General features: G+C 49.6%; 1 protein-coding gene across 1 annotated transcript in view; it reads left to right on the top strand.

The window, feature by feature from the left end:
• Window positions 1-22,500, top strand: part of LOC311223903 (calcium/calmodulin-dependent protein kinase type II subunit beta) — a gene marked incomplete at its 5' end in the record, with an annotated part of 319,894 nt that overhangs the window by 225,048 nt on the left and 72,346 nt on the right. Inside the window, 3 exons of the mRNA XM_084308666.1 lie at window positions 4,088-4,210; window positions 6,610-6,693; window positions 21,422-21,464. Of these exons, the coding sequence (XP_084164792.1) occupies window positions 4,088-4,210; window positions 6,610-6,693; window positions 21,422-21,464 (250 nt within the window). The remainder of the gene's footprint in view (window positions 1-4,087; window positions 4,211-6,609; window positions 6,694-21,421; window positions 21,465-22,500) is intronic.

Below are 22,500 nucleotides of genomic sequence, written 5' to 3'. Positions count from 1 at the left end.
CTTCTCCATTATGTAGCTGCCACTCTCTACCTCCTCTGCCCCCCCTCTCTCTTGTAATAATAGCTCAATTGGTCTAAAAGAAATCCAATTCTCATCCCTCCTGCTGCGACTCCCTCTCTTCTCTTCCCTCTGCGCTTTATGTAACTCAGTCACCTCATTCATATCTCAGAGGTGGAGGAGAGAGAACCATACCTATTTATTTTATAATATTTTTGTATTTTGTATAGCATTTTTCATACAGAAATTGCAGTTCAAAGTGCTTCACAGCAGTAAAAAATACAAACATAAGCAAGCATAAAAAAGATAAAAAAAAAAAAGTAGCAAGGTAAGGTAAATCACAGTTTTTCACATTAGGATCTAACATCCCAATAGGCCTCTCTGTTTACGGTTTGATTCAGTTTAAAAATAGGCAGTAATAAAAATAATACAATAGAATAGACAGACTAAAAAAGTGCGATAAAATAGTTCAATAAAAATATACAATAACATTTACAACAGAGCAGTGCATCGCTCATAACACTTAATAGAACAACAGAGCAGTGCATCGCTCATAACACTTAATAAAACAACAGAGCAGTGCATCGCTCTTAACACTTTGAGTTTCTTTACAAAGTTCAGTTCTAAATGACCTTATAGAACAACAGAGCAGTGCGTCACTCACAACTTAACAACAGTGCATTGCTCTTAACACTTTATAGAACAACAGAGCAGTGCATCGCTCTTAACACTTTATACAACAACAGAGCAGTGCATCGCTCTTAACTCTTTATACAACAACAGAGCAGTGCATCGCTCTTAACTCTTTATACAACAACAGAGCAGTGCATCGCTCTTAACTCTTTATACAACAACAGAGCAGTGCATCGCTCTTAACACTTTATACAACAACAGAGCAGTGCATCGCTCTTAACACTTTATACAACAACAGAGCAGTGCATCGCTCTTAACTCTTTATACAACAACAGAGCAGTGCATCGCTCTTAACTCTTTATACAACAACAGAGCAGTGCATCGCTCTTAACTCTTTATACAACAACAGAGCAGTGCATCGCTCTTAACTCTTTATACAACAACAGAGCAGTGCATCGCTCTTAACTCTTTATACAACAACAGAGCAGTGCATCGCTCTTAACTCTTTATACAACAACAGAGCAGTGCATCGCTCTTAACTCTTTATACAACAACAGAGCAGTGCATCGCTCTTAACTCTTTATACAACAACAGAGCAGAGCATCGCTTTTAAATTAATAAAGGAACTCAATATGTTTTGCACGACTGCTCAGTAACCTGTGTCTAGTTCCCCTCCCCTGAGTGACACCACTGCTCAGTAACCTGTGTCTAGTTCCCCTCCCCTGAGTGACACCACTGCTCAGTAACCTGTGTCTAGTTCCCCTCCCCTGAGTGACACCACTGCTCTGTCTGTGTCTAGTTCCCCTCCCCCGAGTGACACCACTGCTCTGTCTGTGTCTAGTTCCCCTCCCCCGAGTGACACCACTGCTCAGCAACCTGTGTCTAGTTCCCCTCCTCTGAGTGACACCACTGCTCAGTAACCTGTGTCTAGTTCCCCTCCTCTGAGTGACACCACTGCTCAGTAACCTGTGTCTAGTTCCCCTCCCCTGAGTGGCACCACTGCTCTGTCTGTGTCTAGTTCCCCTCCCCTGAGTGACACCACTGCTCTGTCTGTGTCTAGTTCCCCTCCCCTGAGTGACACCACTGCTCTGTCTGTGTCTAGTTCCCCTCCCCTGAGTGACACCACTGCTCTGTCTGTGTCTAGTTCCCCTCCCCTGAGTGGCACCACTGCTCAGTAACCTGTGTCTAGTTCCCCTCCCCTGAGTGACACCACTGCTCTGTCTGTGTCTAGTTCCCCGCCCCTGAGTGACACCACTGCTCAGTAACCTGTGTCTAGTTCCCCTCCCCTGAGTGACACCACTGCTCAGTAACCTGTGTCTAGTTCCCCTCCCCTGAGTGACAACACTGCTCTGTCTGTGTCTAGTTCCCCTCCCCTGAGTGACACCACTGCTCAGTAACCTGTGTCTAGTTCCCCTCCCCTGAGTGACACCACTGCTCAGTAACCTGTGTCTAGTTCCCCTCCCCTGAGTGACAACACTGCTCTGTCTGTGTCTAGTTCCCCTCCCCTGAGTGACACCACTGCTCTGTCTGTGTCTAGTTCCCCTCCTCTGAGTGACACCACTGCTCAGTAACCTGTGTCTAGTTCCCCTCCCCTGAGTGACACCACTGCTCTGTCTGTGTCTAGTTCCCCTCCCCTGAGTGGCACCACTGCTCTGTCTGTGTCTAGTTCCCCTCCCCTGAGTGACACCACTGCTCTGTCTGTGTCTAGTTCCCCTCCCCTGAGTGACACCACTGCTCTGTCTATGTCTAGTTCCCCTCCCCTGAGTGACACCACTGCTCTGTCTGTGTCTAGTTCCCCTCCCCTGAGTGACACCACTGCTCTGTCTGTGTCTAGTTCCCCTCCCCTGAGTGGCACCACTGCTCAGTAACCTGTGTCTAGTTCCCCTCCCCTGAGTGACACCACTGCTCTGTCTGTGTCTAGTTCCCCTCCCCTGAGTGACACCACTGCTCAGTAACCTGTGTCTAGTTCCCCGCCCCCGAGTGACACCACTGCTCTATCTGTGTCTAGTTCCCCTCCCCTGAGTGACACCACTGCTCTGTCTGTGTCTAGTTCCCCTCCCCTGAGTGACACCACTGCTCTGTCTGTGTCTAGTTCCCCTCCCCTGAGTGACACCACTGCTCTGTCTGTGTCTAGTTCCCCTCCCCTGAGTGGCACCACTGCTCTGTCTGTGTCTAGTTCCCCTCTCCTCTGAGTGACACCACTGCTCTGTCTGTGTCTAGTTCCCCTCCCCTGAGTGACACCACTGCTCTGTCTGTGTCTAGTTCCCCTCCCCTGAGTGACACCACTGCTCTGTCTGTGTCTAGTTCCCCTCCCCTGAGTGACACCACTGCTCTGTCTGTGTCTAGTTCCCCTCTCCTCTGAGTGACACCACTGCTCAGTAACCTGTGTCTAGTTCCCCTCCCCTGAGTGACACCACTGCTCTGTCTGTGTCTAGTTCCCCTCCCCTGAGTGACACCACTGCTCAGTAACCTGTGTCTAGTTCCCCTCCCCTGAGTGACACCACTGCTCTGTCTGTGTCTAGTTCCCCTCCCCTGAGTGACACCACTGCTCTGTCTGTGTCTAGTTCCCCTCCCCCGAGTGACACCACTGCTCTGTCTGTGTCTAGTTCCCCTCCCCTGAGTGACACCACTGCTCTGTCTGTGTCTAGTTCCCCTCCCCTGAGTGACACCACTGCGCAGTAACCTGTGTCTAGTTCCCCGCCCCCGAGTGACACCACTGCTCTGTCTGTGTCTAGTTCCCCTCCCCTGAGTGACACCACTGCTCTGTCTGTGTCTAGTTCCCCTCCCCTGAGTGACACCACTGCTCTGTCTGTGTCTAGTTCCCCTCCCCTGAGTGACACCACTGCTCTGTCTGTGTCTAGTTCCCCTCCCCTGAGTGACACCACTGCTCTGTCTGTGTCTAGTTCCCCTCCCCTGAGTGGCACCACTGCTCTGTCTGTGTCTAGTTCCCCTCCCCTGAGTGACACCACTGCTCAGTAACCTGTGTCTAGTTCCCCTCCCCTGAGTGACACCACTGCTCTGTCTGTGTCTAGTTCCCCTCCCCTGAGTGACACCACTGCTCTGTCTGTGTCTAGTTCCCCGCCCCTGAGTGACACCACTGCTCTGTCTGTGTCTAGTTCCCCTCCCCTGAGTGGCACCACTGCTCTGTCTGTGTCTAGTTCCCTTCTCCTCTGAGTGACACCACTGCTCAGTAACCTGTGTCTAGTTCCCCTCCCCTGAGTGACACCACTGCTCTGTCTGTGTCTAGTTCCCCTCCCCTGAGTGACACCACTGCTCTGTCTGTGTCTAGTTCCCCGCCCCTGAGTGACACCACTGCTCTGTCTGTGTCTAGTTCCCCTCCCCTGAGTGGCACCACTGCTCTGTCTGTGTCTAGTTCCCCTCCCCTGAGTGACACCACTGCTCTGTCTGTGTCTAGTTCCCCTCCCCTGAGTGACACCACTGCTCTGTCTGTGTCTAGTTCCCCTCCCCCGAGTGGGACACAGTGACGCCTGAAGCCAAGAACCTGATCAACCAGATGCTGACCATCAACCCGGTGAAGAGGATCAATGCCCAGGAGGCTCTGAAACACCCCTGGGTCTGCGTGAGTGTCCCCCCCTGCTGCCCCTGCTTCTCCTGACCACCACGATGATGAGGAGGATGATGATGATGATGATGATGATGATGATGATGAGGGTTATGCACACAGACATATATAAAGGCTAGATTAATCACCCACGCTGCTGGCCAATAGAGACCGACGTTGCCACATGGCGGCCATCTTGCCACAGGCAGCACGCCCCCCACTCATAACATGAATGTCTATGGTGCATGTACTATTGAAATAACCATAGCTTGCTAAGTTTTCAACCGATTTTCAAACGGTTTGGTTTGTTATAAACGTCAGAGCTGTAGTTGTCATACTGCATATACTTATTGGACTTTCATATGAAAATAATTTCAACATGTCCAAGAATCATAGCCACGTTAATAACGTTTGTAATAAACCATTTGTTTGTAAATCGGTTGAAAATTGAGCAAGCTATGGTTATTTCAATAGTACATGCACCATAGACATTCATGTTATGAGTGGGCGTGCTGCCTGTGGCAAGATGGCCGTGACCTATGCTGGAGACTCCGCCTTGCACCATCTAGTTATATATATCTTATATAATCCAAGTATCATCGCTTTTACTGAAGAGTATAGGCCGTCAGTCTGGGGTCATTGGACAAAAATGATTAAGATATATAATAAATGTCTCTCTCCATTAGAGAGATCTAACGTGGAGATCGCACATGCTTGTGTGTTAAAATGCAGCAAATCAAGTCACTTGCTTTGATTTCTAGCACGTTTCACGTCTCTCTGTATTGGATTTTAGCGTTTGGGGAAATTCTCTGACACCTATACCCTGTTTTATCCTCATATCAGAATGACAGCCGATACCAGTAAGGTTGTTGGTGCTTCCCTAATGATGATGATGTGTAGGAAATAAAGACTGGGCAATAATTCAATATTATCGTTCATCTTCTTCCAACGTGTTCTTTTGTCATAATGAATGGTGAGAAACACCATTTTGACTCACAAATAGAATTTTTTTATTTTGATATTTCACTATGTTACCGTTGCACTTCATTGCAATGAACATCAATTGGATTATTTAACATTTTGCTCTACAGCAAAGCAGATATCAAGCACATTATTGTGATATAACCAGTACAGTATATATATATATATATATATATATATATATATATATATATATATATATATATATATATATATATATATATATATATATATATATATATATATATATATATATATATATATATATATATATATTTAATAAAACATGTTCAATATTGCCCAGCCCTATTTGGAAAGGTTGTTTAGATGCATAGTACTTACGTATCAATACTTATGCAGTAAATCGTCTGGATAATAGCGTCTGCTAAATGGCTAAATCGTAAGGAGAATGGATGAATATGGATGCATGCAGTGCACACATGCATGCAGTAACAACACATGCTCTCTAACACACACTCAAACACAACACTACACACATGCACATGTAAACAAATAAACTTCATAATAATAATACACTTTATTTGTATAGCACCTTTCATCATACAAGAATTGCAGCTCAAAGTGCTTCACAGCTGTAAAAAAAGATAACAGGCATAACATTTGCACAGAATTGGCAGATCGATGCATACAGTGCATACAGTGCAGACACAAGCATGAAATAGATGGACAAGGTAAGGCAAATCACATAGTCTTTCACATTAGGATCTAGATTAGATTAGATTCACTTTATTGTCATTACACAGTACAAGACAAGTGCAACGAAATTGTGTGCGTCTAACCAGGATGTGACAATCAACAATTAGTTGCAATGAAACACAGTATATATAAAGCAATCTGTACAGGAAAGTTCAATGGCTAGCATAATGTGCAATGGTAAGAAACATCTACACAAGCTATGGGCTATATTATACACAGGATATACAGTGAGGTGCAGTGGGCTATGTAAACAGAATATGCAGAGTAGTGCAATGGTAAGCTCAGTGCAATGTACTACAGCTCTAAGCTATAGGGATATATGTACAGTAAATACAGTAGATACAGTACATATATGTACAGTAAATAAAGGCAGTAAAACAGCATGATCTATGCTAACATCTTTGGTTACGGTTTGATTCTATGGCAGTTTTAAAATAGACAGTAATACAAAAAAGAGTAAATTTGATTGATTAATCTGCACGTCATTGTTAATTAGTTATGACTAACAAAATGATCCTGAATAACTTTCCTCTGTCTCTTCTTCCCTCCTCCTCTTCCTCCTCCTCCTCCTCTTCCTCTTCTTCCTCCACCTCCACCTCCTCCTCTTCCTCTTCCTCCTCCTCCTCTTCCTCCTCCTCCACCTCCTCCACCTCCTCCTCCTCCTCGTCCTCCTCCTCCTCCTCATCCTCCTCATCCTCCTCCTCCTCCTCCCCTCCCAGCAACGGTCCACGGTGGCGTCCATGATGCACAGGCAGGAGACCGTGGAGTGTCTGAAGAAGTTCAACGCCAGGAGGAAACTGAAGGTCTGTTCCCTCTGATCAATGCTGAGACAATGCAGACGTGCTGCTGGGAGTCAATACCCAGAGAACCAGATCCATAGTGGAGAGAATGATGCTGCAGACAGCTGTGTGTGTGTGTGTGTGTGTGTGTGTGTGTGTGTGTGTGTGTGTGTGTGTGTGTGTGTGTGTGTGTGTGTGTGTGTGTGTGTGTGTGTGTGTGTGTGTGTGTGTGTGTGTGTGTGTGTGTGTGTGTGTGTGTGTGTGTGTGTGTGTGTGTGTGACTGTGTGTGTGTGACTGTGTGTGTGTGACTGTGACTGTGTGTGTGTGTGTGTGACTGTGTGTGTGGGGGGAAAATATGTTTTTTTAGGCCTTGAAAGTTTTTTGGAACATTATGAAATGCCCATAAACCTTTGTAAAATACATGGAAAATAGGTCAGAAATGACAGTTGCTATATTTTGCACAATTGCATCCTCTCACCACAGTAAAGCTCTCAATTTCATACCAATTTAAAATTTCATACCAATTTTACCATGTCAGAGTGGTTAAGGTAAATGTTGTTCATTCATTACAGTGGGGGTGACAGTGGCTCAGGAGGTACAGTATATTGGTTGTCTGGTCCTGAGCTCCCTGCTGTACTCACTCTACACACATGATTGTGTGGCCAAGTTCAGCTCCAACTCCATAGTGAAGTTTGCAGACGACACAGTGGTGGTGGGGCTGATCTCGGACAACGATGAGAACGCCTACCGGGAGGAGGTTGAGGTACTGGAACGCTGGTGCCAGGACAACAGCCTGCTCCTGAACATTGGTAAAACCAAGGAGCTGATCGTGGATTTTAGGAGAGGACAGCAGGAGACACACACACCACTGAGGATAAACGGGGCTACCATGGACAGGGTGAGCAGCTTTAAGTACCTGGGGGTCCACATCTCAGAGGACCTGACATGGACAACACACATAGACTCAGTCGTAAAGAAGGCGAAGCAGCGCCTCTACCACCTGAGACAGTTAAGGAAGTTCAGAGTATCGGGGAAGATACTCCAGTCCTTCTACTCCGGACCTGTAGAGAGCATCTTGACTGGAAACATCACTGCCTGGTTTGGAAACAGCACGGCACAGGACAAGAAGGCCCTACAGAGAGTGGTGCGCTCAGCTGAGCGTACTACGGGTATTGCACTACCACCCCTGCAGGTCTTATATAACAACTACAAGAGGTGCAAATCCAGAGCCTGCAGAATAATGAAAGACCCTCACCACCCCAACAACAGCCTGTTCATGCTGCTGCGGACAGGGAAACGCCTGCGAACACCAGCAACTAGGACAGAGAGACTTCGGCTCAGCTTCTTCCCCCAGGCCATCAGTCTTGAACACTGAACTCTCCACACACAAGCAGACATGAGCATACACCAGGCCATGTGAGCGGCGCGGCGCGTGAGTGGCGCGGGGAGCGGAGCGGGCGGTTTTGACGTGAGCGAGGAGTGGGTTTTAAAATGGGTCGGCGCGACGTCCGGAGCGAGAGTTCTCCTCCGCTCCAATCCACTCCAGGCCGCTCACAGTCGTTTAACACTGATGTAATATACATGTAGTACAATGCCAAAGCAACAGATGGCGATGTACAAACATGAAGGCCATTTTCAACCAATGAGAAGGGTGAACCTGTGATATCCTGTTCAGGCTTTGTCACTCACATCCTGTTAGAAAAAGTTTTGACGCCATTGTTGTTGTCGTTAGCTTACATGCTAACGTTAATGGCAGCGACCATAGCATTGTGGCTAGGCTAGCTATCATCGCTTAATAGAGCTAGTGAATGGATAAACAACGTTATTTAACATTGCAGAATGGGTACAATTACAATGCGGCTCAATACAAACAATTGTTAAGGGGCCCAGGGGGTGTAGACTGTTGTAGTTTGAGCTAATTTACACCATGCTTAAAAAAAAAAAAAAAAAAAAAGCTGCCGAGCGATGTGGCGCGGGGAGCGCTCGATTCAAGGTGAGCGGTGAGCGACTTGGGGGCGGGGTCAACATGAGCGATTAGCGGAGCGGACCAAGCTTTAAAGAGCGAAGAGCGGATTTCTCGCCCGCGCCGATCCACTCACGTGGCCTGGCATACACACAACACACATGCTGCACACGCTCACACTCATGGTCACTTTACACAATGAAAGGTCACTTTAAAAACAAGAACGGGAGTGGTTCTTGTATAGTAAACAGATGGATATAGCAAGCTAGCATAATGACACATAGTATAACTGTAGATTGTATAGTATAGCATTGTATAGTAGTGTACATAAGACCCAGTGCCTCATCCGTAGCATACACTGTATTGCACTATCGCAGGACCTTAGCATGTCTTACCATGCTTTTTGTAAACTATGTACATATAACTGTTATGTCTTATTCCTATTACTTGTATTATTGCACAAATGTCTTACTCTCATCTTATTCTTATTATTGTATTATTGCACAATCGTTGCGGGCAAGACCCCCCACATTTCACTGTATGCTTGTATGCCGTGACTCAACTCTTGTGCACTCTTCTCGACTCTTGTGCACTCTCTTCTCGACTCTTGTGCACTCTCTCCTCCACTCTTGTGCTCTTTCTCCTCCACTCTTGTGCTCTCTCTCCTCTCTTCTCGACTCTTGTGCACTCTCTTCTCCACTCTTGTGCTCTCTCTCCTCTCTCCTCCACTCTTGTGCTCTCTCTCGTCCACTCTTGTGCTCTCTCTCCTCTCTCCTCCACTCTTGTGCTCTCTCTCCTCTCTCCTCGTTTCTTGTGCTCTCTCTCCTCTCTCCTCCACTCTTGTGCTCTCTCTCCTCTCTCCTCCACTCTTGTGCACTCTCTCCTCGACTCTTGTGCTCTCTCTCCTCGACTCTTGTGCTCTCTCTCCTCGACTCTTGTGCTCTCTCTCCTCGACTCTTGTGCTCTCTCTCCTCTCTCCTCGACTCTTGTGCTCTCTCTCCTCTCTCCTAGACTCTTGTGCTCTCTCTCCTCTCTCCTACACTCTTGTGCTCTCTCTCCTCTCTCCTCGACTCTTGTGCTCTCTCTCCTCTCTCCTACACTATTGTGCTCTCTCTCCTCTCTCCTCGACTCTTGTGCTCTCTCCTCTCTCCTCCAGTCTTGTGCTCTATCTCCTCTCTCCTCGACTCTTGTGCACTCTCTCATCTCTCCTCGACTCTTGTGCTCTCTCTCCTCTCTCCTCGACTCTTGTGCTCTCTCACCTCTCTCCTCGACTCTTGTGCTCTCTCTCCTCTGTCCTCCACTCTTGTGCTCTCTCTCCTCGACTATTGTGCTCTCTCTCCTCTCTCCTCGACTCTTGTGCTCTTTCTCCTCTCTCCTCGACTCTTGTGCTCTCTCTCCTCTGTCCTCCACTCTTGTGCTCTCTCTCCTAGACTCTTGTGCTCTCTCTCCTCTCTCCTCGACTCTTGTGCTCTCTCTCCTCTCTCCTCGACTCTTGTGCTCTCTCCTATCTCCTCGACTCTTGTGCTCTCTCTCCTCTCTCCTCGACTCTTGCGCTGTCTCTCCTCTCTCCTCGACTCTTCTGCTCTCTCCTCTCTCCTCCACTCTTGTGCACTCTCTCCTCGACTCTTGTGCTCTCTCCTCTCTCCTCAACTCTTGTGCTCTCTCTCCTCTATCCTCGACTCTTGTGCTCTCTCTCCTCTCTCCTCGACTCTTGTGCTCTCTCCTCTCTCCTCCACTCTTGTGTTCTCTCTCCTCTCTCCTCGACTCTTGTGCTCTCTCTCCTCTCTCCTCCACTCTTGTGCTCTCTCTCCTCTCTCCTCGACTCTTGTGCTCTCTCTCCTCTCTCCTCGACTCTTGTGCTCTCTCCTCTCTCCTCCACTCTTGTGCTCTCTCTCCTCTCTCCTCGACTCTTGTGCACTCTCTCCTCTCTCCTCCACTCTTGTGCTCTCTCTCCTCTCTCCTCCACTCTTGTGCTCTCTCTCCTCAACTCTTGTGCTCTCTCTCCTCTCTCCTCAACTCTTGTGCTCTCTCTCCTCAACTCTTGTGCTCTCTCTCCTCTCTCCTCAACTCTTGTGCTCTCTATCCTCAACTCTTGTGCTCTCTATCCTCCACTCTTGTGCTCTCTCTCCTCGACTCTTGTGCTCTCTCTCCTCGACTCTTGTGCTCTCTCTCCTCTCTCCTCGACTCTTGTGCACTCTCTCCTCGACTCTTGTGCTCTCTCTCCTCTCTCCTCGACTCTTGTTCTCTCTCTCCTCTCTCCTCGACTCTTGTGCTCTCTCCTCTCTCCTCCACTCTTGTGTTCTCTCTCCTCTCTCCTCAACTCTTGTGCACTCTCTCCTCTCTCCTCGACTCTTGTGCTCTCTCTCCTCTCTCCTCGACTCTTGTGCTCTCTCTCCTCTCTCCTCAACTCTTGTGATCTCTCCTCGACTCTTGTGCTCTCTCTCCTCTCTTCTCGACTCTTGTGCACTCTCTTCTCCACTCTTGTGCTCTCTCTCCTCTCTCCTCCACTCTTGTGCTCTCTCTCCTCCACTCTTGTGCTCTCTCTCCTCTCTCCTCCACTCTTGTGCTCTCTCTCCTCTCTCCTCGACTCTTGTGCTCTCTCTCCTCTCTCCTCCACTCTTGTGCTCTCTCTCCTCTCTCCTCCACTCTTGTGCACTCTCTCCTCGACTCTTGTGCTCTCTCTCCTCGACTCTTGTGCTCTCTCTCCTCGACTCTTGTGCTCTCTCTCCTCGACTCTTGTGCTCTCTCTCCTCTCTCCTCGACTCTTGTGCTCTCTCTCCTCTCTCCTAGACTCTTGTGCTCTCTCTCCTCTCTACTACACTCTTGTGCTCTCTCTCCTCTCTCCTCGACTCTTGTGCTCTCTTTCCTCTCTCCTACACTATTGTGCTCTCTCTCCTCTCTCCTCGACTCTTGTGCTCTCTCCTCTCTCCTCCAGTCTTGTGCTCTATCTCCTCTCTCCTCGACTCTTGTGCACTCTCTCATCTCTCCTCGACTCTTGTGCTCTCTCTCCTCTCTCCTCAACTCTTGTGCTCTCTCACCTCTCTCCTCGACTCTTGTGCTCTCTCTCCTCTGTCCTCCACTCTTGTGCTCTTTCTCCTCGACTATTGTGCTCTCTCTCCTCTCTCCTCGACTCTTGTGCTCTTTCTCCTCTCTCCTCGACTCTTGTGCTCTCTCTCCTCTGTCCTCCACTCTTGTGCTCTCTCTCCTAGACTCTTGTGCTCTCTCTCCTCTCTCCTCGACTCTTGTGCTCTCTCTCCTCTCTCCTCGACTCTTGTGCTCTCTCCTATCTCCTCGACTCTTGTGCTCTCTCTCCTCTCTCCTCGACTCTTGCGCTCTCTCTCCTCTCTCCTCGACTCTTGTGCTCTCTCCTCTCTCCTCCACTCTTGTGCACTCTCTCCTCGACTCTTGTGCTCTCTCCTCTCTCCTCAACTCTTGTGCTCTCTCTCCTCTATCCTCGACTCTTGTGCTCTCTCCTCTCTCCTCGACTCTTGTGCTCTCTCCTCTCTCCTCCACTCTTGTGTTCTCTCTCCTCTCTCCTCGACTCTTGTGCTCTCTCTCCTCTCTCCTCCACTCTTGTGCTCTCTCTCCTCTCTCCTCGACTCTTGTGCTCTCTCTCCTCTCTCCTCGACTCTTGTGCTCTCTCCTCTCTCCTCCACTCTTGTGCTCTCTCTCCTCTCTCCTCGACTCTTGTGCACTCTCTCCTCTCTCCTCCACTCTTGTGCTCTCTCTCCTCTCTCCTCCACTCTTGTGCTCTCTCTCCTCAACTCTTGTGCTCTCTCTCCTCTCTCCTCAACTCTTGTGCTCTCTCTCCTCAACTCTTGTGCTCTCTCTCCTCTCTCCTCAACTCTTGTGCTCTCTCTCCTCAACTCTTGTGCTCTCTATCCTCCACTCTTGTGCTCTCTCTCCTCGACTCTTGTGCTCTCTCTCCTCGACTCTTGTGCTCTCTCTCCTCTCTCCTCGACTCTTGTGCACTCTCTCCTCGACTCTTGTGCTCTCTCTCCTCTCTCCTCGACTCTTGTTCTCTCTCTCCTCTCTCCTCGACTCTTGTGCTCTCTCCTCTCTCCTCCACTCTTGTGTTCTCTCTCCTCTCTCCTCAACTCTTGTGCACTCTCTCCTCTCTCCTCGACTCTTGTGCTCTCTCTCCTCTCTCCTCGACTCTTGTGCTCTCTCTCCTCTCTCCTCAACTCTTGTGATCTCTCCTCGACTCTTGTGCTCTCTCTCCTCTCTCCTCTACTCTTGTGCTCTCTCTCCTCGACTCTTGTGCTCTCTCTCCTCTCTCCTCGACTCTTGTGCTCTCTCTCCTCTCTCCTCGACTCTTGTGCTCTCTCTCCTCGACTCTTGTGCTCTCTCTCCTCTCTCCTCGACTCTTGTGCTCTCTCCTCTCTCCTCCACTCTTGTGCTCTCTCTCCTCTCTCCTCGACTCTTGTGCACTCTCTCCTCTCTCCTCCACTCTTGTGCTCTCTCTCCTCGACTCTTGTGCTCTCTCTCCTCTCTCCTCCACTCTTGTGCACTCTCTCCTCTCTCCTCCACTCTTGTGCTCTCTCTCCTCAACTCTTGTGCTCTCTCTCCTCTCTCCTCCACTCTTGTGCACTCTCTCCTCAACTCTTGTGCTCTCTCTCCTCTCTCCTCTCTCCTCAACTCTTGTGATCTCTCTCCTCAACTCTTGTGCTCTCTCTCCTCAACTATTGTGCTCTCTCTCCTCTCTCCTCAACTCTTGTGCACTCTCTCCTCGACTCTTGTGCTCTCTCTCCTCTCTCCTCGACTCTTGTTCTCTCTCTCCTCTCTCCTCAACTCTTGTGCTCTCTCCTCTCTCCTCCACTCTTGTGCTCTCTCTCCTCTCTCCTCCACTCTTGTGCTCTCTCTCCTCTCTCCTCCACTCTTGTGCTCTCTCTCCTCTCTCCTAGACTCTTGTCTTCTCTCTCCTCCACTCTTGTGCTCTCTGTCCTCTCTCCTCGACTCTTGTGCTCTCTCTCCTCTCTCCTAGACTCTTGTCTTCTCTCTCCTCGACTCTTGTGCTCTCTCTCCTCTCTCCTCGACTCTTGTGCTCTCTCTCCTCTCTCCTAGACTCTTGTCTTCTCTCTCCTCGACTCTTGTGCTCTCTCTCCTCTCTCCTCGACTCTTGTGCTCTCTCTCCTCTCTCCTAGACTCTTGTCTTCTCTCTCCTCGACTCTTGTGCTCTCTCTCCTCTCTCCTCGACTCTTGTGCTCTCTCTCCTCTCTCCTAGACTCTTGTCTTCTCTCTCCTCGACTCTTGTGCTCTCTCTCCTTTCTCCTCGACTCTTGTGCTCTCTCTCTTCAACTCTTGTGCTCTCTCTCCTCGACTCTTGTGCTCTCTCTCCTCTCTCTTCAACTCTTGTGCTCTCTCTCCTCTCTCCTAGACTCTTGTCTTCTCTCTTCTCGACTCTTGTGCTCTCTCTCCTCTCTCTTCAACTCTTGTGCTCTCTCTCCTCTCTCCTCGACTCTTGTGTTCTCTCTCCTCGACTCTTGTGCTCTCTCTCCTCTCTCCTCGACTCTTGTGCACTCTCTCCTCTCTCCTAGACTCTTGTGCTCTCTCTCCTCTCTCCTTGACTCTTGTGCTCTCTCTCCTCTCTCCTAGACTCTTGTCTTCTCTCTCCTCCACTCTTGTGCTCTCTCTCCTCTCTCCTCGACTCTTGTGCTCTCTCTCCTCTCTCCTAGACTCTTGTCTTCTCTCTCCTCGACTCTTGTGCTCTCTCTCCTCTCTCCTCGACTCTTGTGCTCTCTCTCCTCTCTCCTAGACTCTTGTCTTCTCTCTCCTCGACTCTTGTGCTCTCTCTCCTCTCTCCTCGACTCTTGTGCTCTCTCTCCTCTCTCCTAGACTCTTGTCTTCTCTCTCCTCGACTCTTGTGCTCTCTCTCCTCTCTCCTCGACTCTTGTGCTCTCTCTCCTCTCTCCTAGACTCTTGTCTTCTCTCTCCTCGACTCTTGTGCTCTCTCTCCTTTCTCCTCGACTCTTGTGCTCTCTCTCTTCAACTCTTGTGCTCTCTCTCTCCTCAACTCTTGTGCTCTCTCTCCTCTCTCTTCAACTCTTGTGCTCTCTCTCCTCGACTCTTGTGCTCTCTCTCCTCTCTCCTCGACTCTTGTGCACTCTCTCCTCTCTCCTAGACTCTTGTGCTCTCTCTCCTCTCTCCTTGACTCGTGTGCTCTCTCTCCTCTCTCCTAGACTCTTGTGCTCTCTCTCCTCTCTCCTAGACTCTTGCCTTCTCTCTCCTCGACTCTTGTGCTCTCTCTCCTCTCTCCTCGACTCTTGTGCTCTCTCTCCTCTCTCCTAGACTCTTGTCTTCTCTCTCCTCGACTCTTGTGCTCTCTCTCCTCTCTCCTCGACTCTTGTGCTCTCTCTCCTCTCTCCTAGACTCTTGTCTTCTCTCTCCTCGACTCTTGTGCACTCTCTCTTCAACTCTTGTCTTCTCTCTCCTCGACTCTTGTGCTCTCTCCTCTCTCCTAGACTCTTGTCTTCTCTCTCCTCGACTCTTGTGCTCTCTCTCCTCTCTCCTCGACTCTTGTGCTCTCTCTCCTCTCTCCTAGACTCTTGTCTTCTCTCTCCTCGACTCTTGTGCTCTCTCTCCTCTCTCCTCGACTCTTGTGCTCTCTCTCCTCTCTCCTCGACTCTTGTGCTCTCTCTCCTCTCTCCTAGACTCTTGTCTTCTCTCTCCTCGACTCTTGTGCTCTCTCTCCTCTCTCCTCGACTCTTGTGCTCTCTCTCATCTCTCCTAGACTCTTGTCTTCTCTCTCCTCGACTCTTGTGCACTCTCTCTTCAACTCTTGTGCTCTCTCTCCTCGACTCTTGTGCTCTCTCTCCTCGACTCTTGTGCTCTCTCTCCTCTCTCTTCAACTCTTGTGCTCTCTCTCCTCTCTCCTCCACTCTTGTGCTCTCTCTCCTCTCTCTTCAACTCTTGTGCTCTCTCTCCTCTCTCCTCCACTCTTGTGCTCTCTCTCCTCTCTCTTCAACTCTTGTGCTCTCTCTCCTCTCTCCTCCACTCTTGTGCTCTCTCTCCTCTCTCTTCAACTCTTGTGCTCTCTCTCGTCTCTCTTCAACTCTTGTGCTCTCTCTCCTCTCTCCTCCACTCTTGTGCTCTCTCTCCTCTCTCTTCAACTCTTGTGCTCTCTCTCCTTTCTCTTCAACTCTTGTGCTCTCTCTCCTCTCTCCTCCACTCTTGTGCTCTCTCTCCTCTCTCCTCAACTCTTTTGCTCTCTCTCCTCTCTCCTCGACTCTTGTGCTCTCTCTCCTCGACTCTTGTGCTCTCTCTCCTCGACTCTTGTGCTCTCTCTCCTCGACTCTTGTGCTCTCTCTCCTCGACTCTTGTGCACACTATTGTGCACTTATTTTATATATATATATATTTTTTTTACTTCACCGCTGACCTTCATTGTTTGTTTGTTGTATTGGTTGTCCTTTTTTATCGCTTTCTATTGTCTGTCAACTGACTGAGCTACTGGATACCTGAATTTCCCCAAGGGGATTAATAAAATATATATATATTTTTTTATCCACTTTTTCTCCCATTTTTCTATATTTTCTCCCATCCCAATTTCGTATCATCCAATTCAACCCTCCCCTGTCACGAACGCTGTTTCTTGCCTCCCACAAGCCGGCTGCAATGTGGACTAAGTCATACATAGCACAAGTCCCCTCCGGTACTTGAGGTAACAGCAGTCGCACCTTTTCACCTGCGCAGCTCGATCTCTCAGTGTCGAGGAGTAACGCGTGGGAGGCTCACGCTGCCCCCGACACTTCCTTCTTCTACTGCGCAGGCGCACCAACCGACCTGTAGGAGTCGCTGTCCACAACGCCCGATCCCCACCCATCAGTTTCCCACCCCCTAATACGGCCAATGTGTATTAGTATGAACGACCAGCTAAACTGAAAGCAATGTGGAGCGCTGGGCTCGAACAGGCGAGCCCAGCGTCTCCGCATTCGTGGCGAGCGCCTTGCCCACTACGCCACGTAGCCGCCCGGGATTAATAAAATATCTATTATTATTATTATTATTATTACTCTCTCCTCGACACTTGTGCACTCTCTCCTCTTGTGCACTCTCTCCTCGACTCTTGGCAAAGTGTGCTCAGAGGGATTTGCAAATAAATAAATTCCTACTGATCATTCCATTTGGGCTGTGGGGGGTGCTTAATGTCTGAAGGAGTCGACTGAAGGCTTCTTGTTCTCTGCGAAAGCATGCAATTGGTCCACGGATGGATACATCTTGATATATGTCTAGTGTGTTCATTAGACGGGTGAAATCCTTTTTCAGTGCCTCTGTGCCCGTTTTCTAGTTAGCCTCGCTGGTATGCACGCCATTAGCGTTTCGCAATTATGCCACATCAATGTGGAACGCCCTACCCAAAGCTGTAAAGGAATGTGAATCCCTACCCACATTCAAAACTGCTCTTAAAGAGCACCTACGGGAGGCTGCAATTCGAAACTGGCCACCGTAAATGCCCAAAACCCCCACCACCTCCTAATAGACAGTCCCCTCCCCACCGCATGTATATTATTCCCTCCCCGCCGTATGGATATTTCCCTCCCACCCACCCACCCCCTCCTAATGTACAGTCCCCTCCCCATCATATGTATATACTCTGTCAGGATCTAGGGGTAACAGTACTGTATATTTGAATACCGTTTATGTCACAAATGTATCAGTACTAAATACCTATATGTCCCTATGCCATAAATGTCATGTATGTTGTATATGTCTATATGAATTGAAAATGGGGGACCCTGATGGAAACAAGACAAACGTCTTTCTCAGGTCTGCATCCCCTTAACAATTGTGTGTAGTGAGCCGTACTGTATTGTACCCATTCTGCAATCTGTTAAATAAAGTTTTCATTCATTCATTCAGCCATGCTGCTACAGATACAACGCTCAAAAATCAAACCTCTCCTGCTCCTCTCCTGCGCCTCCACCACTCCGCCTCTTTGCTTTTGGAAAGAATGATCGATGAAAGATGATTAGACTGAGAGATTGCCAGTCGACTACGGCTCCTTTTGATCGATTAGTTGACTATTTGTGCACTCTCTCCTCGACTCTTGTGCTCACTCTCCTCGACTCTTGTCAGCCCTAGTTTAATATTGGCCAGGTCTTGCTCGAAAAAGAGATCTTTGATCTCAAGTGACTACCTGGTAAAATAAAGGTTAAATAATATCATATAATCTAAATTCCTACTGACACTGTGTTTAATATCATATCATCTACATTCCTATGTAGATAAGAGAAGAAGAAAACCGATAGGTTGAGCTCCTCTTGCTCACATATGCATTGTTTCATCCGTCGCTTCAAAACAGTGCACCAATGAGAGCCATTATCTGCCCCCTGCCTACCTCCCCCTCTCTACCTCCCCCCTCCCCCCTGCCTACCTCCCCCTGCCTACCTCCACCCTCAGCCCCCTGCCTACCTCCCCCTGCCTACCTCCACCCTCAGCCCCCTGCCTACCTCCCCCCTCCCCCCTGCCTACCTCCCCCTGCCTACCTCCACCCTCAGCCCCCTGCCTACCTCCCCCCTCCCCCCTGCCTACCTCCCCCCTCAGCCCCCTGCCTACCTCCACCATCAGCCCCCTGCCTACCTCCCCCTGCCTACCTCCACCATCAGCCCCCTGCCTACCTCCCCCTGCCTACCTCCACCCTCAGCCCCCTGCCTACCTCCGCCCCCTGCCTACCTCCCCCCTCCCCCCCTGCCTACCTCCACCCTCAGCCCCCTGCCTACCTCCCCCCTCCCCCCTGCCTACCTCCCCCTGCCTACCTCCACCCTCAGCCCCCTGCCTACCTCCCCCTGCCTACCTCCACCCTCAGCCCCCTGCCTACCTCCCCCTGCCTACCTCCACACTCAGCCCCCTGCCTACCTCCCCCCTCCGCCCCCTGCCTACCTCCCCCCTCCCCCCTGCCTACCTCCCCCTGCCTACCTCCCCCATCAGCCCCCTGCCTACCTCCACCGTCCTCCCCCTGCCTACCTCCCCCCTCCTCCCCCTGCCTACCTCCCCCCTCCTCCCCCTGCCTACCTCCGCCCTCAGCCCCCTGCCTACCTCCCCCCTCCCCCCTGCCTACCTCCCCCTGCCTACCTCCACCCTCAGCCCCCTGTCTACCTCCCCCATCAGCCCCCTGCCTACCTCCACCGTCCTCCCCCTGCCTACCTCCCCCCTCCTCCCCCTGCCTACCTCCGCCCTCAGCCCCCTGCCTACCTCCCCCATCCCCCCTGCCTACCTCCCCCTGCCTACCTCCCCCTGCCTACCTCCCCCCTCTGCCCCCTGTCTACCTCCCCCATCAGCCCCCTGCCTACCTCCACCCTCAGCCCCCTGCCTACCTCCCCCATCAGCCCCCTGCCTACCTCCACCGTCCTCCCCCTGCCTACCTCCCCCCTCCTCCCCCTGCCTACCTCCGCCCTCAGCCCCCTGCCTACCTCCCCCCTCCCCCCTGCCTACCTCCCCCTGCCTACCTCCACCCTCAGCCCCCTGTCTACCTCCCCCATCAGCCCCCTGCCTACCTCCCCCATCAGCCCCCTGCCTACCTCCCCCCTCCTCCCCCTGCCTACCTCCACCCTCCGCCCCCTGCCTACCTCCCCCCTCCGCCCCTTGCCTACCTCCCCCCTCCACCCCCTGCCTACCTCCCCCCTCCTCCCCCTGCCTACCTCCACCCTCCTCCCCCTGCCTACCTCCCCCCTCCTCCCCCTGCCTACCTCCGCCCTCAGCCCCCTGCCTATCTCCGCCCTCAGCCCCCTGCCTACCTCCCCCCTCTGCCTACCTCCCCCCTCCTTCCCCTGCCTACCTCCACCCTCCGCCCCCTGCCTACCTCCACCCTCCTCCCCCTGCCTACCTCCGCCCTCAGCCCCCTGCCTACCTCCCCCCTCCTTCCCCTGCCTACCTCCACCCTCCGCCCCCTGCCTACCTCCGCCCTCAGCCTCCTGCCTACCTCCGCCCTCCGCCCCCTGCCTACCTCCACCCTCCGCCCCCTGCCTACCTCCACCCTCCGCCCCCTGCCTACCTCCGCCCTCAGCCTCCTGCCTACCTCCGCCCTCCGCCCCCTGCCTACCTCCACCCTCCGCCCCCTGCCTACCTCCCCCCTCTGCCCCCTGCGTACCTCCCCCCTCCTCCCCCTGCCTACCTCCCCCCTCCGCCCCCTGCCTACCTCCCCCTCAATGAGGTCAGTGCCCCAGGCGCCTCTCTCTCTGGAAGGGTCTTGATGTGAGCGAGGTGAGTGTGTGGAGGATAATCCTCTCTCTGTGGACATGTCACCCTGACCGCGCCACTGTTGACTCATCCAGTCAGACGAATATAGACGTGGGAGCTGAACAGTTAGGTCGGAAGCAGCTGAGCGGTCGGAGGACGTCTCCAAGATGCCGTCTCACCTCGGTCCTCTTGTGGAGGCACCAGTTTGTGTAGAGTAGAGGGGGCATACGGTCCCGTCCTCAAAGAAGGGTCTTTGAGTAAACTGTCGACCGTGCATTCTGGCCACTACTGAAATAAATAAATGTAAATGTATGAGAGTCTCAGAGGGATATGTGGAGAAATAAATAATGTTTTGTAATATGGCTGCTTTTTATATATATATATATATATATATATATATATATATATATATATATATATATATATATATATATATATATATATATATATATATATATATATATATATATTATCCAAAGCGCTTTACAATTTGTTACTCACATTTTACCCATTCAATCACACATTCACACACACATTCACACACCGACGGCAGAGGCAACCATGCAAGGTGCCAACCTGCTCATCGGGAGCAATTAGGGTTTAAGTGTCTTGCTCAAGGACACATCGACACGCTGCCCGGGAGGAGCGGGAATCGCACCGGGAACCTCCGGATTGCCAGACGACTGCTCTACCTCCCGAGCCACTGTCGCCCCGTATAATATGGCAACCGAATCCTAAACATCCTGAATTCCTAGCTAGGCTGAGGTCCCTGATTGATCTGCGATCACGTTATCTGGCAGTGTCAGCCTGCAGTATGATTAGGTGACATGAACACATACGTGAATGAATGAATGAAAACTTTATTTAACAGATTGCAGAATGGGTACAATACAGTACGGCTCAATACATACAATTGTTAAGGGGATGCAGACCTGAGAAAGACGTTTGTCTTGTTTCCATCAGGGTCCCCCATTTTCAATTCATATAGACATTTATGACATACACAACATACATGACATTTATGGCATAGGGACATATAGGTATTTAGTACTGATACATTTGTGACATAAACGGTATTCAAATATACAGTACTGTTACCCCTAGATCCTGACAGAGTATATACATATGATGGGGAGGGGACTGTACATTAGGAGGGGGTGGGTGGGTGGGAGAGAAATATACATACGGCGGGGAGGGAATATATACATGCGGTGGGGAGGAGACTGTCTATTAGGAGGTGGTGGGGGTTTTGGGCATTTACGGTGGCCAGTTTCGAATTGCAGCCTCCCGTAGGTGCTCTTTAAGAGCGGTTTTGAATGTGGGCAGGGAATCACATTCCTTTACAGCTTTGGGTAGGGCATTCCACATTGTAGTGGCATAATTGCGAAACGTGTTTAGTCCCTATCACTATATCAGTTGAACGCCATAACACCTTTACAGCTGTGAAATGTACCTTTCCCCAACCCCACCCTCTTTTCTTGATCTTCCAATCACAATTGTCCGAGGGAAGCAACAGTTGTGATTGGGGGATCAAGACAAAAGGACGGGGCTTGAGATAGGTCCATTGAAGAAAGGGTTAGAATTGATCACCTGTTTTTTTTTATATTTCCCAGGGGGCCATTCTCACCACCATGCTGGTTTCACGGAACTTCTCTGGTACGTACTACATCCCTCAAGACACGACAAGACCACGACTTTACACCTAGTGTTGTGTTAGTCAGTCCCTGCATGCAGTCGTCTACCTACTACCTACATCACTTTAAAGGGGAATTACAGCTGAAATTTACTTGCAAAAGTTACACATTTCACTCAAATATTCCTGGATTATTATTATTATTATTATTATTATTATTATTATTATTATTATTATTATTATTATTATTATTATTATTATTATTAATTATTAATTATTAATTATTAATTATTATTATTATTATTATTATTATTATTATTATTATGAATACTACTACTGAGTTTTGCATTATGAGCTCTCCAAATATCATGGAAAATGCAATCCTATCATGTAATAAAATTGCATTACCTGAGATGAGTGAGTCTCTTTATGGACAGTCCCATAACTATATGTGACATCTATACGTTTTGTTAAATAATTCTAGATGTTTTAAGATACATATGGGGAAAGTAATATCCATCACATTTTCCTTCAACCAATGACAATTTGATAAATGTCATCCAATAGGATTCCATTTCCCTGAATGTGTGTGCTTGAAACTCCTAAAACGTCTAACAATTTATTTGTAGTTATTGTAGAATAGTAGCGCTGAGGAGGACTAACATGCTTAATACGTTTGTTGCTTGTATCTCTTGGCCACTGAGATTATTATCTCAGCTTTTAGAGATGTACAAATGACGACAGTTAATGTCCAATCGGGGGTGATTCTTGTGTCCTACTACAGAATTTTCTTTGGAAGATTTAAATTTCATTTTGATTAATTGCACTACCAGCAGTGTGCGAACTGTATGTGTGTGTGTGTGTGTGTGTGTGTGATTTCCCCCATCTCAAATTTATAAATAGTACTAATAATACTACATGAGTCCTCACAAAGATGAGCTAAATTAAAATGAGGACACTTTTACAGAGAGAGAGAGAGAGAGAGAGAGAGAGAGAGAGAGAGAGAGAGAGATACAATAGGAATAGAACAATTAAAGACGAACAGTACAGACTCCGACT

Source organism: Notolepis coatsorum (genome assembly GCF_963971535.1).
Source record: "Notolepis coatsorum genome assembly, chromosome: 2".
Classification (NCBI taxonomy): Eukaryota; Metazoa; Chordata; class Actinopteri; order Aulopiformes; family Paralepididae; genus Notolepis; species Notolepis coatsorum.
Note: the sequence above shows the minus strand (reverse complement) of the source record. Positions and strands in the feature narration are given on the sequence as shown.